General features: G+C 47.6%; 1 protein-coding gene across 2 annotated transcripts in view; it reads right to left on the reverse strand.

The window, feature by feature from the left end:
* The window catches only part of KIF6 (kinesin family member 6), a 1,127,187-nt gene that overhangs the window by 42,275 nt on the left and 1,067,244 nt on the right, over positions 1–17,668 (reverse strand). For both annotated transcript variants that reach the window (XM_069236333.1, XM_069236332.1), the window contains exon 20: positions 1,679–1,768. In XM_069236333.1, the coding sequence (XP_069092434.1) occupies positions 1,679–1,768 (90 nt within the window). The remainder of the gene's footprint in view (positions 1–1,678; positions 1,769–17,668) is intronic.

Genomic DNA, 17,668 nt, shown 5'->3' on the forward strand with positions numbered 1-17,668 from the left:
TTCTGCAACGCCGCCACTGCCTGCACCACTACCTGTAGACACTACACGTTGCACTGCCCCGCTTCACACCACAGCCCTGGTCACACCGACGCTGCTGGAGGCCGTCACCGAGTCGCTGCCTGCACTGTGACCTGTGGGCACCGCACATTGCAGCATACCGCTGCGCAGTGCAGCCCCGACGCAATTAACGCCGGTGCACCTGACTTCATCAGCCTGGAGTTCGATCCGAAAGGTGTGTGATTTCAAGGGCCCGACGACTTCTGCACCGACTCTGGAACTGACACAGCAACGTCAGCAACGCAGCTCTCCAGAGCTCACTGTGAGGATCACAACGCCCTACAAATCCAAGGTACTGTTTGCGGGTCTTTCCGATACCGTAGTTGGCCCACAAAACCACGGCTGGCCTGAACTGTTGGTTTTGTTGATCACAACGCCGTGATAGGCCCAGGTGGAGCTACTGACTTCAAGGAACTGTATTTTTTTGTAAATCTTGCAGAATTAATATTTTTATTACTGTAGGTTGGATTTGTATCATACTTGGTCTTGTTTTAGATAGGTAAATATTGGCTATTTTTCTAAAACTGGTGTGGTGTCCTTTTGTAGTGTTTTCACTGTGCTACTGTGTGTTATGTGCAAATACTTTACACATTGCTTCTGAGTTAAGCCTGACTGCTCGTGCCAAGCTACCAAGGGGGTAAGCAGGGGTTTTCTGACTGGGTATCTTCCTTATCCTGACTAGAGTGAGGGTCCCTACTTGGAAAGGGTGCAAACCGACTGCCAACTAGAGACCCCATTTCTAACAGTACTGCATTACCCAAAAGAGGCTGCATTTCACACTACACGTGTGGATGATTTTTTCTCTTGACCACACACACAAACAAACACACACAAACATTATTTTCGGCTCCTGCCTACATCTTTTATTTTGAGTGGCTGATTTAAAGGGCCTTGGAGGTTTCTGACACTATCCCAGGGGTCCTTTGATTTCCTTCTTAGTGCTCTTCTGTTCACTTTGCTCCTGGTTTCTGCAGTTGGCTTCTGCTCGTCACACTACTGTGGTGCTCAGAAGCCCTTTGCAGGCGCTATTGAAGATCAGGGTGCCAAATACCAAGGCTGTGTAGGCCTGAGTCCACCTCATGCCTCTAATCTACTGCCAGACACTTCCTGCCCCTCCATCTCACCCCTGCAGGTTTTTTTTCATCCCTGCTTTCTCACATGGTCACTCTTTTCTTGTCTCTCTTTTTCCTCCTTTCCTTCTTTCCCCCTTTTTAATGTTTTTTTCTCTCTTGCTTTGGTTCAAAGTCTGTAGACCAAAAACAAATGCAGGTCCCCAAAAATGAGTGCTGGTGGGCCCCACCTACAACCACCGGCTCACGTCAAGAACGGTTCACAGGCATTTATGAGTAACAGACCCTACAGTCGGGCTCTTGAAAAACCCTTCAGAATATCAAACAGATAGAAACTAAAACACCTAACACTGTGTTCAGACACACAACTAGGCTAAGGGTGGGAGAAGTGTGGCATCATCCACCCGGTAACATCAACACAAACTATAAACACAGACACACACTGTGCACACCACAAACAACACATTACTAGACTGTGTTATGCCGTCCGTCAGAAGGCCGGTGGAAACCTTAAAATAACCGATAAAGCACCCTGAACCTATGGCACATACCTGACTTGTGAAGCTGAGGTGCTCACGCTGCTCGTGCTGGTTCTAAGAGAGGAATCTCTGGTGGAAATATCCCGACTGGCCTCCGGAGCTCTAAAAAAGAGGCAATATCACAAATATCTTTAATCAGTGGCAATTTAAAATATCTTACTGAGCTGCAGTATATGCACTTTCTTGTAATGAAGATTACTGGTAAGTAACAAGTCCATTCCCTCATTATTCAGCTTCTTTATCACAAAGGACAAAACTGAGTTTTGCTGCATTAACTTTAATTTGAACCCAATTTTTATACAAAGCAGAATCCAAAACGCTGATATCTAATGAACAAATTTACAACCACCCCACACGGTGACAGCCTCCTTCCAGTTTATAATGGATATCAGTTCCAGTCCTGGACTTTTGTGTAATATCCTAATGCATTCTGGGTGTTGTAATATTGTTTCGCTTCCATTTAACCAACTGGATGGATACGTGAAATGAATGATTTGTAGGTGAAACGCTTGTGACAAGAGTCCATACTGATCTGCGGTGGGGTGGTTACCCTACACCCGTCAACAGGCAGTGGTGAAGAATAAATGTGCTGGGATACCCTATGGCAGAGCTGCATATGTTATGACAAGCAACACCTTGGTGCTCAGCCCAAGAGGCTACCATACCGCTAGTTAACTGAACGTGAACCGGAACTGGAAGTAGCACAGTCATTTCACAAAAACAAAAAGTTGTCAAGCAGTCACCTACTTTTTGTAGGCACTGAGGTCCTTCTCTAGGCTGTTTCTGTACACAGGTCTCACCGGCATCAACAACCCATAAGCCCTGGGCAAACAAACAGGGGGCGGGACACAAAAAATGCAACATATCTTGAGACAGTTTTGCACTTTGGGCTCCACCAACAGAGGGCCTGATTTAGAATGGTGACGAATATCCTGTCCGCCGACATTTAAATCCCACAGAATATAATTGGATTGAGATCTGGCACATGGGATATCCATCACCATTGGAGAAACCCGTCTGCCGAGTTCTAAATCAGGCCCTGAGAGCGGAATGTGAGAAAGGAGGATGTCGTTTCAAAACAGACAAATAACTTTATTTCAAGAGTACAGAGTGCTACGGATTTAGGATAGACCTAAAGCATAGCAATAACCTGACTTCAATAAAATGGAAAGGAGACAGGGGGTCAAAGTGAGGACTTGGGCTAAATTGCACTCTATAAGATAAAAGCTTCAAGGGTGTGTTACAATGTACCAGCTCACCTAGTTACCCCACCCCCAGCACATCACCACCAATGATACCTTCGCTGTTAGACTAGATAAAGGGACCTCCCCACTCATGGAGACTCTTCAAAACCAGAGACAAAAGGCTGCCACATTTGGGTTTGACACAGACCTTTATGCTCATAACCTGTCAATAATCTGGTTGCCAGTTGCTTAATGACAACAACTCTCAGAAACCCCTGGTTAACCATTGCTCCCAAGGGTCGAAACTGACAAGCTCAAGAGCAACCTATCCTTCAGGAAGCCCAGAACATCAAAAGGGGCAGATGAGCACAGATGGACATCAAAAAGGATACAGGAAGTTGGTGGACAACTAAAGGGACACAGGAACGAGGATGGATTTCAAAAGGTGGCCCATGGACGCAGATGGATATAAAAAGTGACACAGCAATGCAGATGGACATCAAAAGGGACACAGGGATGGACATCTTTAATCTTACACAAGAGCCACAAATGGGACCAGTGACTCTCATAGATACCATATTGACTGGTTGATGTGAACCATGGATTTTCATTGCCACCTCTTTTCATCAGGCTCTTCTCTCTACTTCTACCTTCTCAGCCTCCAAGCAAAGCCACCTCGGTTTGGTGGTGGAAAAGGGTGCGGAGTCCAAAGTGGGTAGAGCATACAGGAACTCCTGGTGATCAGCACATTCAGCTAGTCTGAAAAGGAACACTAACCTTCCCCTTGATGCATTGTTGCTGCCTTATTTATCTTACTTGTAAATAATCCTGTACTTTTCAGCTCTGATTATAAGGCAGTAGCTTACTCAAGCTTCATTGCAGAGGTCAGTGTGCAACCAGTTGTTCCCTGTAACTCCTCAGGTTCTCGTCAGGTAGAGGTTTCATTAATAATATGTCTTTTCTCTCCTGGGTATCCCCTGCTGGAGTTACATGTGTCAGCTAAATTGAAAGTTAATAATTGTGATTAATAGCAAGCACATTTAGTTTATATTAATATGATCTGCAACATGATAATCAAGTATCTCTTGAATATATTTGCAGTATTTTATCTAAGTGTTGACTGCGCTGTCTTGCATTATTTGTTACTGATTTCTGACGAGTGTCTGTAAGGTTACTAACTACACCTCATTTGTAATTGCTGTTCAAAAGAACAAAGTGTTGCTTAATGAAAATAAGTGAAAGGGCATCACGTCACTCTCTGTTTACTTTTTATTTTGAGAGTTTGAATACAGTGAAATAATGTTATAAAAGCTGAACGTACTGGGTTAGAGAGGAGTTCACACCAGGCGACACTGGGACAGGCCATGCAGTATCATATCACTGATCTAACTGAAGGCTACTGAGGCTCTTAGCCTTTGGCTCTCTCCTGGCTGAACCCATCAGTGCAGCTGGCACCCAGAGACAAGAATACCAGGCTTTGCTGTTGTACTGAGCACAAATCCTATTGTTCAACGAGGTATGCGAGTGTCAACCATCTCTGAAACTTGAAATAGGTTTTATTTTCTCCTGTGCTATTGTTAGCTTAGTGCCTAGAAGTAGCAGCATAGTGGTAGAACTGCTAGAAATGTATAAGTAAATCATGTTGGCGTATTTTCCTTGGGTTCACGCTTTTGGTAAACATTGCTGCTACCATTTCATTTGTCTTTATTGTGGTTACAATTCTTATTGTCAAATCAAATCATAAACATTTATAAAGCGCGCTACTCACCCGTGCGGGTCTCAAGGCGCTCGGGGGAAGGGGTTACTGCTGCTCGAAGAGCCAGGTCTTGAGTCGTCTCCGGAATGCGGAATGGTCCTGGGTGGTCCTGAGGATGGTGGGGAGGGAGTTCCATGTCTTGGCTGCCAGGTAGGAGAAGGACCTCCCACCCGCCGTGGTACGGCGGATGCGAGGGACGGCGGCGAGAGCGAGGTTGGCGGAGCGAAGATGACGGGTGGGTGTGTAGAAACTGTGTGCACTAAACTAGGTTTTTAAATTTAAAACACATTTTCAAAAAAATATTCCTTGTTTTCTAGTGTTCCTGAGTGTGCTACTCCTTAGTGAAAGGGGTTTTAGGGTTCCATTATCACTGTCATGCCTCCTGGGATAGATTATCTGAAACACATCTCAAGAAAATATTGCTCAGTGGGTTGTGGATGGTTGCAGTCCAAATGGTTTTCTGTCATGATTTGGCTGCATAAACTGAGTCCGTAGTAGCAGAGGGTTTAGAAAAATTAATGAATTCTGCAGGTCAAACAATCCCGAAAATGTATCAGAAGGGGTATCTCAGAAAAAACAATCCGTGTTCAGTGTTGGCTCGAGGGACCATCACAATACTGAGCACTGGCAGGTTCTGCAGAAGAGATCTATGACCTCCACATACCTGAGGTGTTTCTATAGGTGATGCACCAAGCAAAATGCTGCAAGTGCACCTGCCTGACCCGGAGACTGTGGCCAGCAAGACGACACACCTCTTTAAAGAATGCGACATCACAATGCAGTAACAATATGATAACCATCTACCTCTCCTATCACTGGTTGACGGTCTGCTTGCATTTGACCCTGTATCGTGCTCCACTGCCTTTTCAGCTAGGTTTGCTCTCCACAAATACCACATATATGCATATGTCAGACCCACTCCATTTTCTTATTACAATCCATGCATCCTTCGCACATCACAGAGTGGATGATGTAGGAGTAATGGGGGTAGAAGAGCTTAGCTCTAGAGTTAAACAGTAACATATAATGAACAACAATCACCAATTTAGTCTACAATCTGAGGACTACCTGAAATTAACACAAGCAGCAGAGACGGATGAAACAGGAACCTCTGTTAGAGGAAGACCCTCTACTGTTAGGAGGGGGAAAAGCAAACAAGAAGAAGAAATATTCCATAGAACAAGGCTGTTACTTTAAAATAGCAGTGCTTAGGGAGAACCTGCATGGACCTGTTCTCAGGCTGCAATCCACTCATTTATTAAGGCCTGTGTAGGAGGCCTTACGAAGAGGTGATGTAACTTACATGCTTTGTCTAAAACAGCTTACACTTACCGACCAAACTTCAAGTCAGGATCCCAGATAAAACATGTCAAGTTGAAGGATGACGGGAACAATGCGTCTGCAAAGACGACGACCCCAGAATATATTACAATCAATTGAAGTTTGTCTACCATGTTTTTTTGGCCAGGTTTGAACACCTCAGATAATAGACTACTAGGACACCTGAACACATAAAAGGGTCTTTTAGCCATAGGCTGACAATTTATCTTATCAGTGCTCAGCAGCCGTTCACAAAGAAGTGCTAGAATTGAGAAGATTCACGTATGTGCTATTGTTGACAACTCAAATAATTAACTTAAATCATTAGAATAATGAGTTACATCTAACAGGTAAACAAAGAAAAGACTGCAAGCTGAACATTTTCAAAGCTAAACTGAGTTTTACTAAATCTATAATTGATGTTCCCAAAAACTTATCTCCGACTTTATCAAACTGTCAAACTCTCAGACCTCCACACAACCAAGTACATGTGAAGAATTTGCACCATTCTCTGCAGATAAGGTGAAGCCTATTGAGCAATTTATTCCACTAATCTCCCCATTGAAGATGACTTTACACTGAATCGCAAAGCTCAAAGGTCACTGCTGCACTATGACAGTCTAGGAGTCCCCTGGAAACTATAGCTAAGGTCAAACCTTCCACATCTGAGACACATCCTGGTACCCTGAGGAAGGAAATAGACAAACCTTGGCTACAATTCTTTAGCTCCCTGGCTACCCCCTTACTGGTACCAGGTGTTTTCCCAGACAGTTTGAAATTTGGCCAGGTCTTTGCCTGAACATCTTTCACCTGGTGTCAACACTTCCCTTCCTAGGGAAACTGATAGAGATCTGAGTAGCTCTGAACTATCTCTCCATATCCTGGAAAAGAACCTCCTCGGCGCCCTTGAATCCAGGTTCAGATAAGGTTGCGGCACGCCGCCTGGCCTTCTCTAAACTGCTAGTGATTCCCTCTGCTTCATTGGCTCTCGGGAATCCTGCCTGCTGGTGCTGCTGGACCTCTTGGCGGTCTTCAATAGAAACAGCCCCCCTGCTCCGATTACCATCCTGAGGGACCGGATGGGAACTGAACGGTCTGTCCTGAAGGGATCTGACTCCTATTTGTCTTACCGTTGGCACATGGTGTAAACAGGGAGAGAGATCTGGAGCGAAACCAACCTAAAGCAAGACGTTTCACCGGCTTCGATCCTTTCCCCAACTCTGCTTAATCTTTACCTTGAAGCACTACGAGAGATTCAGAGAAAATCTAGAACTCTAGATCATCAATATGTGGATGATATACAGATCTTTCTGTCAATCGCATCCCTGAAAACATCAGCTTCTTCTCCATTACCCTCGAAAGGGTTTTAAAAATGGGCATTTAACCATCTCTTAAACTCATTCCTACAAATCCTGATTGCCTACTAACCTCACCAAAACAATCTAAACTCTCAGTATCTAAGAGTGACGAGTCCTTCTCGCCAATGAACTGCAATCCGGCCACTGTGGAGCATGCCAGATAACTGCTTCACGCCTGCCAACTGTTTGTTTGGATCTTCTGACTTCTGACACCAAGCAGTTCATTTCTCAACAGGACTTAAAATCTGTGGTGCGGACATTGATTCTTTCCAGGCTGAATTATGAGAACTCAGTCCTCTCCAGTCTCCCTAAAGCGCATCTTCTATACCCGAGAGCGGAACTGCACAGAGCCGCCCACTTTGTATCACGCCACAAGAAATTAGAACACATCTCTCCTACTCTCTGGACTCTGCGATGGCTCCCCTATAAGGCAAGAGATGACTTTAAGACTACAGGCATAACCCATAAACTTCCCCACAACTTTATGCCTTCCTACCTGGATGGAAAACTGAAAGTCTTAGGTGCCCACTGAAAACCAAGCAATGCTGAATCCGTCCCGCTCGAACCCGCAACAATAAGGCACAAACGCTGTATGAAACAATCAGTCTCTAGTAATGCGACAAGACTCTGGATCTTCCTCCCATCAGCCCTTTGCACAACTTCTTGCACGATCAAGTTCAAAAGGGATCTCAACATCCTCTTATTTGAGAGAAACTCTGGTTAAAGGGAGGTTCATTGCATCACCTTGGCTGACCTGAACAGCTTTGGGGTCCTCTTATTATGGTTGTTTTGTAAAGTATTTATTTTCAGGTACTGTTCATATGAAGAAATGAACTGCCTAGTCCTTTCGTTTTGCAGCTACTATATGGTTGTTTTGTGGATATTTCTTATCAGGAACACGTGCTCTCTTGTGAAGGAATCTAATGCCCTTGGCCCCGCCCCACTATATAAAATGAAAAATAACAAAATAAATCAATACTTGTTGTCCCCACGTGCCATATCCTCGCCCGCTTACTCTACTCTTATCGAACATACGTACCCAGGCTATCTCCCACTGCCAGTACCCCACAGGAGGTGGCACTGTCCAGGGGGTCAGGTTAACTTTGTGCCCTCTGCCCTGTTCCCAGGGTCCTAGCCACTGCTACACGGAGCGCGTGAGTATATCAAAAGACAGAGCATTTGATGATAAATCAGGACAATGAAAGGAATGAATTAGGTTAAAAGGCCTTGCTGCACACGCTTCAGGCGGGAAAAAGTTAAGACACAAGACTTAGGCCCTCATTACGACCCTGGCGGTCGGCGGTAATTTGGGGAAAGGTACTGCCAACAGGATGGCGGTACCTTTTCCCAAATTAAAACATTGGCGGTTTGGCTCAAGCCAAACCGCCAATGTACTACTCCGTCTGCCAGGGTGATAACGGCCACTGGGCTGGAGACTTCGGTCTTCAGCCAGGCGGCTGTCACAATCCCACCCTCTGGATTATGACCCTGCCTACCGCCATGGTTTACGTGGCAAGCGTACCGCCATGAAAACCATGGCGGTAGGCACTATCAGTGCCATGGCACTGAATGGGGTCTCCCCCGCCCCCTCCCCAGAGTCCTCACCAACTCTCCCCCTCCCAGAGTCCTCCCCCACCCTCCCCCTCCCTCTCCTGCCCCCCGCACATTTACACACCCACACACGCACACATACACAATCATATACACACGCATACCCACATCCACCCACGCATGCACACATACATACCCACACACCGCAACACACACCAACATACACTGTCGCACACCCGCATTCACAACACACAACATACATGTACACTCACATTCAGCCATTCACGCACTCATTCAATGCAACTCACACCAGCATGCACGCATACAATACCCCCCCACGCACACCACCCCTCACCCCTGTCTCCTGTCAGAGAACCCGACTGACCTGCTTGCAGGGGGTCCTCCAGTAGGAGACGTGATGCGGCGCTTGCCAGACTGTATCATTGCTCATGATATGGTTGGCTGTGTTTTGCTGGCGTGGTGCTGCTGCTGACAGTAGCACCACCTTACCGCCGTCCACCGCCATGACTGTTGACGGTATTCTGCCAGCCTTCTGTCGGAATTCCGTCTATGGTATAATGCGGGTGGGCAGCTGGTAGATTTCAATGCACCAACCTCCACCACTTGCAGCATCACCCCCTTGCACGAAATATGCACTGACCTATCACAATTCTTCAACAACAAAATTGAAACCATCTACAACAATTTCAAGCGACAGCCGGATCTGACCAAACGACCTCAGAAACACCCTGAGAACTTGGAAAACAGTCACCACGGAAGAGAAAGCCAACATCTGAGATCCATCTACTCTGCGGCTTTGACAGATTCATGCCACCAGCATGTCTTCCACATAGACACTTTCCCAAATCAGTGAAGTTCTCACCCACATCCTAAACTCCTCTAACATCATGACAACATTCCCAGAGACCTGGAAACATACAGCAGTAAATGCAGCACTGAAGAAACCCTCGTCTGACCCCACCCTGCTATCTAACTACTTCCCGATCTCCCTTCCATGGTACCTAGCTGTAGGAGGCTAGCCTGGTGTGTGGTGAGTACCTGTGGTGTTATCACCTTATACCAGGCCCAGGTATCCCCTATTAGTGAGGTGTAGTCAGTGTCGAGGAAGCCAGGGCTCTCTAGGGGTAGCTGTAGCTGAGCAGCCAAGACTTATCTAGGAGACATGCAAAGCTCATGCAAAACCACTGTAGTCACACAGCACTTACACACATGAAAGAAAACACTCGGTGTTACAAAAATAAAGGCTCTTTATTACAGTAACACAGGTACTATAACACTAGTTAGGCAATACTCCAATAGGAGGTAAGTAAACACACTTTATATGTAGAGTAGTAGTCCGAAAAAGGCATAAAATGCAAGAGAAAACAGTGAAGAGCAATAGGCAATACTGAAGGCCTAGGGGGAGACCCAACCATATAACAAGAATGAGGAATGTGAAGGCCGGGTCCCCACCCAAGGAAGTGAAATCGGTAGAGGGGAGCTGGAGGAACTAGGAAACCCAAAATGTAAGTACCAGGGTGCCCCCCAGCGACCATACTGGTTATCCCCAAACCAACCCAAAGGACTTCAGAAAAGGATATTCTAAGACCCAGATAAAACTGCAAGAAACTAAAGGTGGATCCTGGAAGAGGAAGACCTGGAAAAGAAGGGGACCAAGGCCAGTCCACGTTACAATGTCCGGTGGTGGCAGGAGCCACTACCCACCCGTCTGTGGATGCAGGAGTTGGTCGACGGTGAGACGAAGACAGTCAGCAATGCAGCACTGGAGCCGATGAAGAGTTCCTGGGTGAGGCAGTTGATGTCCTATGCCGGATGAAGGACTGCAGTTGGTCTGTGGTGTAGAAAAACCACCAACAAGCTCTGGCAAAGGCAAATGTCACGGTCTGTGCAAAAGTGGAGCTGCCGGGGACCAGAAAGGTCCAAGGGGGACTCAACCCCCAGGGGGAGTCCCAGGTGATCCTTAGCAGTGCAGGGAGTCCAAAGAAGAGGCAGCCTCCACAGTAGATCTACAGGCAAGGAGACCAGGAGTCGCAGAGAGGCCCAAGCAGCACACCTGAAGAGAGGTCCCACGTCGCAGGAGAAGCACGCAGAGGGCTGTGCATCGCAAGGAAGAATGCTGGGCGCTGGGGCTACACGGAGCCTGAAGACTCCTTGGAGGAAATGCTAACAAGCATTGGTAGATGCAAGAGACACAGTGCAAGGAGGTACTGTCCTGTGTGGAAAGGCAAGGGCCTTCCTTCACCAAAGTGGGACAGCTCGCAGAGAGGACCAAGGGAACCACTCGAGACCACCACCCGTGATGCAGGATCCATGCAGCTCAGGATGAGAGGAGATACATGTAGCTGGTTGTCGTTGCAGTTGGTGCCTCCAGATGCAGGGAAGTGACTCCTTCACTCCAAGGGAAATTCATTCTTGCTTCTTGTGCAGACTGAAGACTTCCTGTCCTCTGAGGATGCACAGCCGGGTAAAAGTTGCACTTGCTGGAAGGAGCTGGAGAAACAATGTTGCAGGGTGAAGTTATCACCGTTGCTGCAGATTGTATGTTCCTGTGGAGTCCAGCTGCGGTTCCAGTGGCCAAAAGTCAAAGTAAACATTGCAAAGGATTCCTGCTGGAGTCTTGCAAGTCGAATCTGAGGACCCACCCAAGGAGACCATAAATATCCCTGGGAGGGGGATTGGTCACCTAGCCAGGTGACCACCTATCAGGAGGGAGCTCTGACATCACCTGCCTGCCCTGGCGACTCAGATGCTCCCAGAGGTCTCTGCCAACCTTGGATTCAATATGGCAGAACCCAGGGACCCTCTGAAGGTGCTCTGGGCACCACCCCTGGGGCGGTGATGGTCAGGGGAATGGTTACTCCCCTTTCCATTGTCCAGTTTTGCACCAGAGCAGAGACTGGAGGTCCCTGAACTGGTGCAGACTGGTTTATGCACGGAGGGCACCAAATGTACCCTTCAAAGCATACCAGTGGCTTGGGGAGGCTACCCATCCCAAGCCATGTAACACCCATTTCCAAAGGGAGAGGGTGTTGCCTCCCTCTCTCAGAGGAAATCCTTCGTTCTGCCTACCTGAGCTTGAGCTGTTCACGCAGCAGGAGGGTAGAAACCGTCTGAGGGGTGGCAGCAGCTTGGCCTGCCCGGAAAACACATGAAAGCTGGTAGGAGCAATGTTGGGGGTCCTCTAAGGAGTCCTCAGAGTGCATGGAATCATACAATTAATGCTGGCAACAGTATTGGGGTATTGTTAGAAATGGAGTCTTTGGTTGACAGTCAGGTTACCCCCTGTTCAAGCAAGGACCCTCACTCTAGTCAGGGTAAAAGAGAATCACCCTCAGCTAACCCCTGCTTACCCCCTTGGTACCTTGGCAGAGCAGTAGGCTTAACCTCAGAGTGCTAGGTGTAAAGTATTTGTACCAACACACACAGTAACTCAATGAAATCACTACGAAATGACACAACACTAGTTTAGAAAAATAGGAAATATTTATCTAATCAAAACAAGACCAAAACGACAAAAATTCAACATACACAAGTCAAGTTATGAATTTTTAAAGATTAAACTCAAAAATAGCGCTTAGAAACAAAAATGCTTCGATGAGATGTTAACACGGTGTCGTGACCGAGTCGTTTCCAACAAGCCGACACCAGCGGCGCCGGACACGGGGCCGTGTAGACCCCCAAGTACAGTACCTTTGGTGAAGAGTGAAAACAAGCCGATGTGCAAAGTCGGGGATCGCGGCGTCTGTGCAAAACGTTGAATCCGTGCACTTCAAGCGGCATCGATCACGACGTGGTGCGGCAACTTCCACGGAGTCGCGGACTTCAGCGGGTCTGCAGCGGCGTCAGGCCTGCAAAGAGCGTCGCGTTCTAGCGAGGGTCACGGCGTCAGGTGCAGGCGGCGTTACCGGATTCAGCAGCGGCGGCGGCCCGGAGTCGTCCGAAGTCGATTTCCTTGGATTTCCACCAGTTTTCCTTTCAAGGGCCCAGGGACTGGATAGGGCACCACTTGTCAGAGCAGGAGTCTCTCCAGAGACTCCAGGTGCTGGCAGAGAGAAGTCTTTGCTGTCCCTGAGACTTCAAACAACAGGAGGCAAGCTCTAAATCAAGCCCTTGGAGATTTCTTCACAAGATGGAAGGCACACAAAGTCCAGTCTTTGCCCTCTTACTCTGGCAGAAGCAGCACTGCAGGAAAGCTCCACAAAGCACAGTCACAGGCAGGGCAGCACATCTTCCTCAGCTATCAGCTCTTCTCCAGGCAGAGGTTCCTCTTGGTTCCAGAAGTGTTTCTAAAGTCTGTAGATTTGGGTGCCCTTCTTATACCCATTTTAGTCTTTGAAGTCACCTTTCTTCAAAGGGGACTCACACCTACTTGTGAAATCCTGCCTTGCCCAGGCAAGGCATCAGACACACAGCAGGGGGTTGGAGCCGGCATTGTCAGAGGCAGGCACAGTCCTTTCAGATGAGAGTGACCACTCCACCCCTCCCTCCTGGCAGAGATGGCTAATCAGGAAATGCAGGTTACACCCCAGCCCCCTTTGTGTCACTGTCTAGTGTGAGGTGAAAAACAACCCAACTGGCAAACTGACTGTGAGAAAGTAGCCTCTTTCTAGCCTTGTTACCCCCACTTTTGGCCTGTTTGTGAGTGTATGTCAGGGTGTTTGTCACTGTTTTCACTGTCTCACTGGGATCCTGATAGCCAGGCCCCAGTGCTCATAGTGAAAACACTATGGTTTCAGTATGGTTGTTATGTGTCACTGGGATCCTGCTGGTCAGGACCCCAGTGCTCATAGGTTTGTGGCCTATATGTATGTGTCACTGGGACCCTGTCACACAGGGCCCCAGTGCTCATAGGTGTGCATGTACATGTTCCCTGTGTGGTGCCTAACTGTCTCACTGAGGCTCTGCTAACCAGAACCTCAGTGGTTATGCTCTCTCATTACTTTCAAATTGTCACTAACAGGCTAGTGACCATTTTTACCAATTTACATTGGCTTACTGGAACACCCTTATAATTCCCTAGTATATGGTACTGAGGTACCCAGGGTATTGGGGTTCCAGGAGATCCCTATGGGCTGCAGCATTTCTTTTGCCACCCATAGGGAGCTCTGACAATTCTTACACAGGCCTGCCACTGCAGCCTGAGTGAAATAACGTCCACGTTATTTCACAGCCATTTTACACTGCACTTAAGTAACTTATAAGTCACCTATATGTCTAACCTTTACCTGGTAAAGGTTAGGTGCAAAGTTACTTAGTGTGTGGGCACCCTGGCACTAGCCAAGGTGCCCCCTCATTGTTCAGAGCCAATTCACTGAACTTTGTGAGTGCGGGGACACCATTACACGCGTGCACTACATATAGGTCACTACCTATATGTAGCTTCACCATGGTAACTCCGAATATGGCCATGTAACATGTCTAGGATCATGGAATTGCCCCCTCTATGCCATCCTGGCATAGTTGGCACAATCCCATGATCCCAGTGGTCTGTAGCACAGACCCTGGTACTGCCAAACTGCCCTTCCTGGGGTTTCACTGCAGCTGCTGCCAACCCCTCAGACAGGCAGCTGCCCTCCTGGGGTCCAGCCAGGCCTGGCCCAGGATGGCAGAACAAAGAACTTCCTCTGAGAGAGGGTGTGACACCCTCTCCCTTTGGAAAATGGTGTGAAGGCAGGGGAGGAGTAGCCTCCCCCAGCCTCTGGAAATGCTTTGTTGGGCACAGATGTGCCCAATTCTGCATAAGCCAGTCTACACCGGTTCAGGGACCCCTTAGCCCCTGCTCTGGCGCGAAACTGGACAAAGGAAAGGGGAGTGACCACTCCCCTGACCTGCACCTCCCCTGGGAGGTGTCCAGAGCTCCTCCAGTGTGCTCCAGACCTCTGCCATCTTGGAAACAGAGGTGCTGCTGGCACACTGGACTGCTCTGAGTGGCCAGTGCCACCAGGTGACGTCAGAGACTCCTGCTGATAGGCTCCTTCAGGTGTTAGTAGCCTTTCCTCTCTCCTAGGTAGCCAAACCCTCTTTTCTGGCTATTTAGGGTCTCTGTCTCTGGGGAAACTTTAGATAACGAATGCATGAGCTCAGCCGAGTTCCTCTGCATCTCCCTCTTCACCTTCTGATAAGGAATCGACCGCTGACCGCGCTGGAAGCCTGCAAACCTGCAACATAGTAGCAAAGACGACTACTGCAACTCTGTAACGCTGATCCTGCCGCCTTCTCGACTGTTTTCCTGCTTGTGCATGCTGTGGGGGTAGTCTGCCTCCTCTCTGCACCAGAAGCTCCGAAGAAATCTCCCGTGGGTCGACGGAATCTTCCCCCTGCAACCGCAGGCACCAAAAAGCTGCATTACCGGTCCCTTGGGTCTCCTCTCAGCACGACGAGCGAGGTCCCTCGAATCCAGCGACACCGTCCAAGTGACCCCCACAGTCCAGTGACTCTTCAGCCCAAGTTTGGTGGAGGTAAGTCCTTGCCTCACCTCGCTGGGCTGCATTGCTGGGAACCGCAACTTTGCAAGCTACTCCGGCCCCTGTGCACTTCCGGCGGAAATCCTTCGTGCACAGCCAAGCCTGGGTCCACGGCACTCTAACCTGCATTGCACGACTTTCTAAGTTGGTCTCCGGCGACGTGGGACTCCTTTGTGCAACTTCGGCGAGCACCGTTTCACGCATCCTCGTAGTGCCTGTTCCTGGCACTTCTCCGGGTGCTACCTGCTTCAGTGAGGGCTCTTTGTCTTGCTCGACGTCCCCTCTCTCTGCAGGTCCAATTTGCGACCTTCTGGTCCCTCCTGGGCCCCAGCAGCGTCCAAAAACGCCAAACGCACGATTTGCGTGTAGCAAGGCTTGTTGGCGTCCATCCGGCGGGAAAACACTTCTGCACGACTCTCCAAGGCGTGGGGGATCCATCCTCCAAAGGGGAAGTCTCTAGCCCTTGTCGTTCCTGCAGTATTCACAGTTTTTCAGCCTAGTAAGAGCTTCTTTGCACCAACCGCTGGCATTTCTTGGGCATCTGCCCATCTCCGAGCTGCTTGTGACTTTTGGACTTGGTCCCCTTGTTCCACAGGTACCCTCAGTCAGGAATCCATCGTTGTTGCATTGCTGATTTGTGTTTTCCTTGCATTTTCCCTCTAACACGACTATTTTGTCCTTAGGGGAACTTTAGTGCACTTTGCACTCACTTTTCAGGGTCTTGGGGAGGGTTATTTTTCTAACTCTCACTATTTTCTAATAGTCCCAGCGACCCTCTACAAGGTCACATAGGTTTGGGGTCCATTCGTGGTTCGCATTCCACTTCTGGAGTATATGGTTTGTGTTGCCCCTATCCCTATGTTTCCCCATTGCATCCTATTGTAACTATACATTGTTTGCACTGTTTTCTAAGACTATACTGCATATTTTTGCTATTGTGTATATATATCTTGTGTATATTTCCTATCCTCTCACTGAGGGTACACTCTAAGATACTTTGGCATATTGTCATAAAAATAAAGTACCTTTATTTTTAGTATAACTGTGTATTGTGTTTTCTTATGATATTGTGCATATGACACTAAGTGGTACTGTAGTAGCTTCACACGTCTCCTAGTTCAGCCTAAGCTGCTCTGCTAAGCTACCATTATCTATCAGCCTAAGCTGCTAGACACCCTATACACTAATAAGGGATAACTGGGCCTGGTGCAAGGTGCAAGTACCCCTTGGTACTCACTACAAGCCAGTCCAGCCTCCTACATTGGTTGTGCAGCGGTGGGATAAGTGCTTGAGACTACTTACCACTCTTGTCATTGTACTTTTCATAGGAGAAAAATATACAAAACAAGGTCAGTGTATATACACATAGCCAAAAAGTTTTGCATTTCCTCTTTTCACTCTTTTCTAAAGTGCTGAAAAGTACTTCTAAACTTTCAAAAAGTTCTTAAAAGTTTAAAAAGTTTTTTTCTGTCTTTCCAAAAAATTCTGAAAACTTTTTTCTCTTTTTCTATCACTTTAACTCTCTCTAAAAATGTCTGGCACAGGCCAAAATGTTGAACTGTCCAAACTTGCATATGATCACCTTAGCTGGAAAGGAGCAAGGAGTCTCTGCATAGAGAGAGGTTTGAGTGTAGGGAAGAATCCTTCCTTAGAACTGTTAATTAACATGCTTAGAGTACAGGATAAGGCCATAAGTGCCCAATCTGGTGACAAAGTAGCTAATGGTTCTCAATCTGATCCAGGGACTCCCCCAGGAAAAGATTCAGGAAAGAAACTTCTCAGCCTGCCCATTACTAGACAGTCTAGCATAGTTGGTACAGAGGTTGAATCACACCATACTGATGGTGTGCTCTCACATTATACTGTTAGCCAAGCTGTTAGGGTGCCCTCTGTAAGGGACAGGTCTCCTTCTGTTCATTCCCATCATACCTCTGTATCTAGAAATGTCCCTCCCACCCACCCTGATGACAGATTGTTAGAAAGGGAGCTCAATAGATTGAGAGTGGAACAAACCAGACTGAAGCTCAAGAAGCAACAGCTGGATTTGGATAGACAATCTTTAGAATTAGAGAAGGAAAGACAGAAGTTGGGTTTAGATACCCATGGTGGCAGCAGCAGTATTCCCCATAGTCATCCTGCAAAAGAGCATGATTCCAGGAATCTGCACAAGATAGTTCCCCCTTATAAGGAGGGGGATGACATTAACAAGTGGTTTGCTGCACTTGAGAGGGCCTGTGCTGTACAGGATGTCCCTCAAAGGCAGTGGGCTGCTATCCTATGGCTATCATTTAGTGGAAAAGGTAGGGATAGGCTCCTTACTGTGAAAGAAAATGATGCCAATAACTTTA

Source organism: Pleurodeles waltl, chromosome 5 (assembly GCF_031143425.1).
Source record: "Pleurodeles waltl isolate 20211129_DDA chromosome 5, aPleWal1.hap1.20221129, whole genome shotgun sequence".
Lineage (NCBI taxonomy): Eukaryota > Metazoa > Chordata > Amphibia > Caudata > Salamandridae > Pleurodeles > Pleurodeles waltl.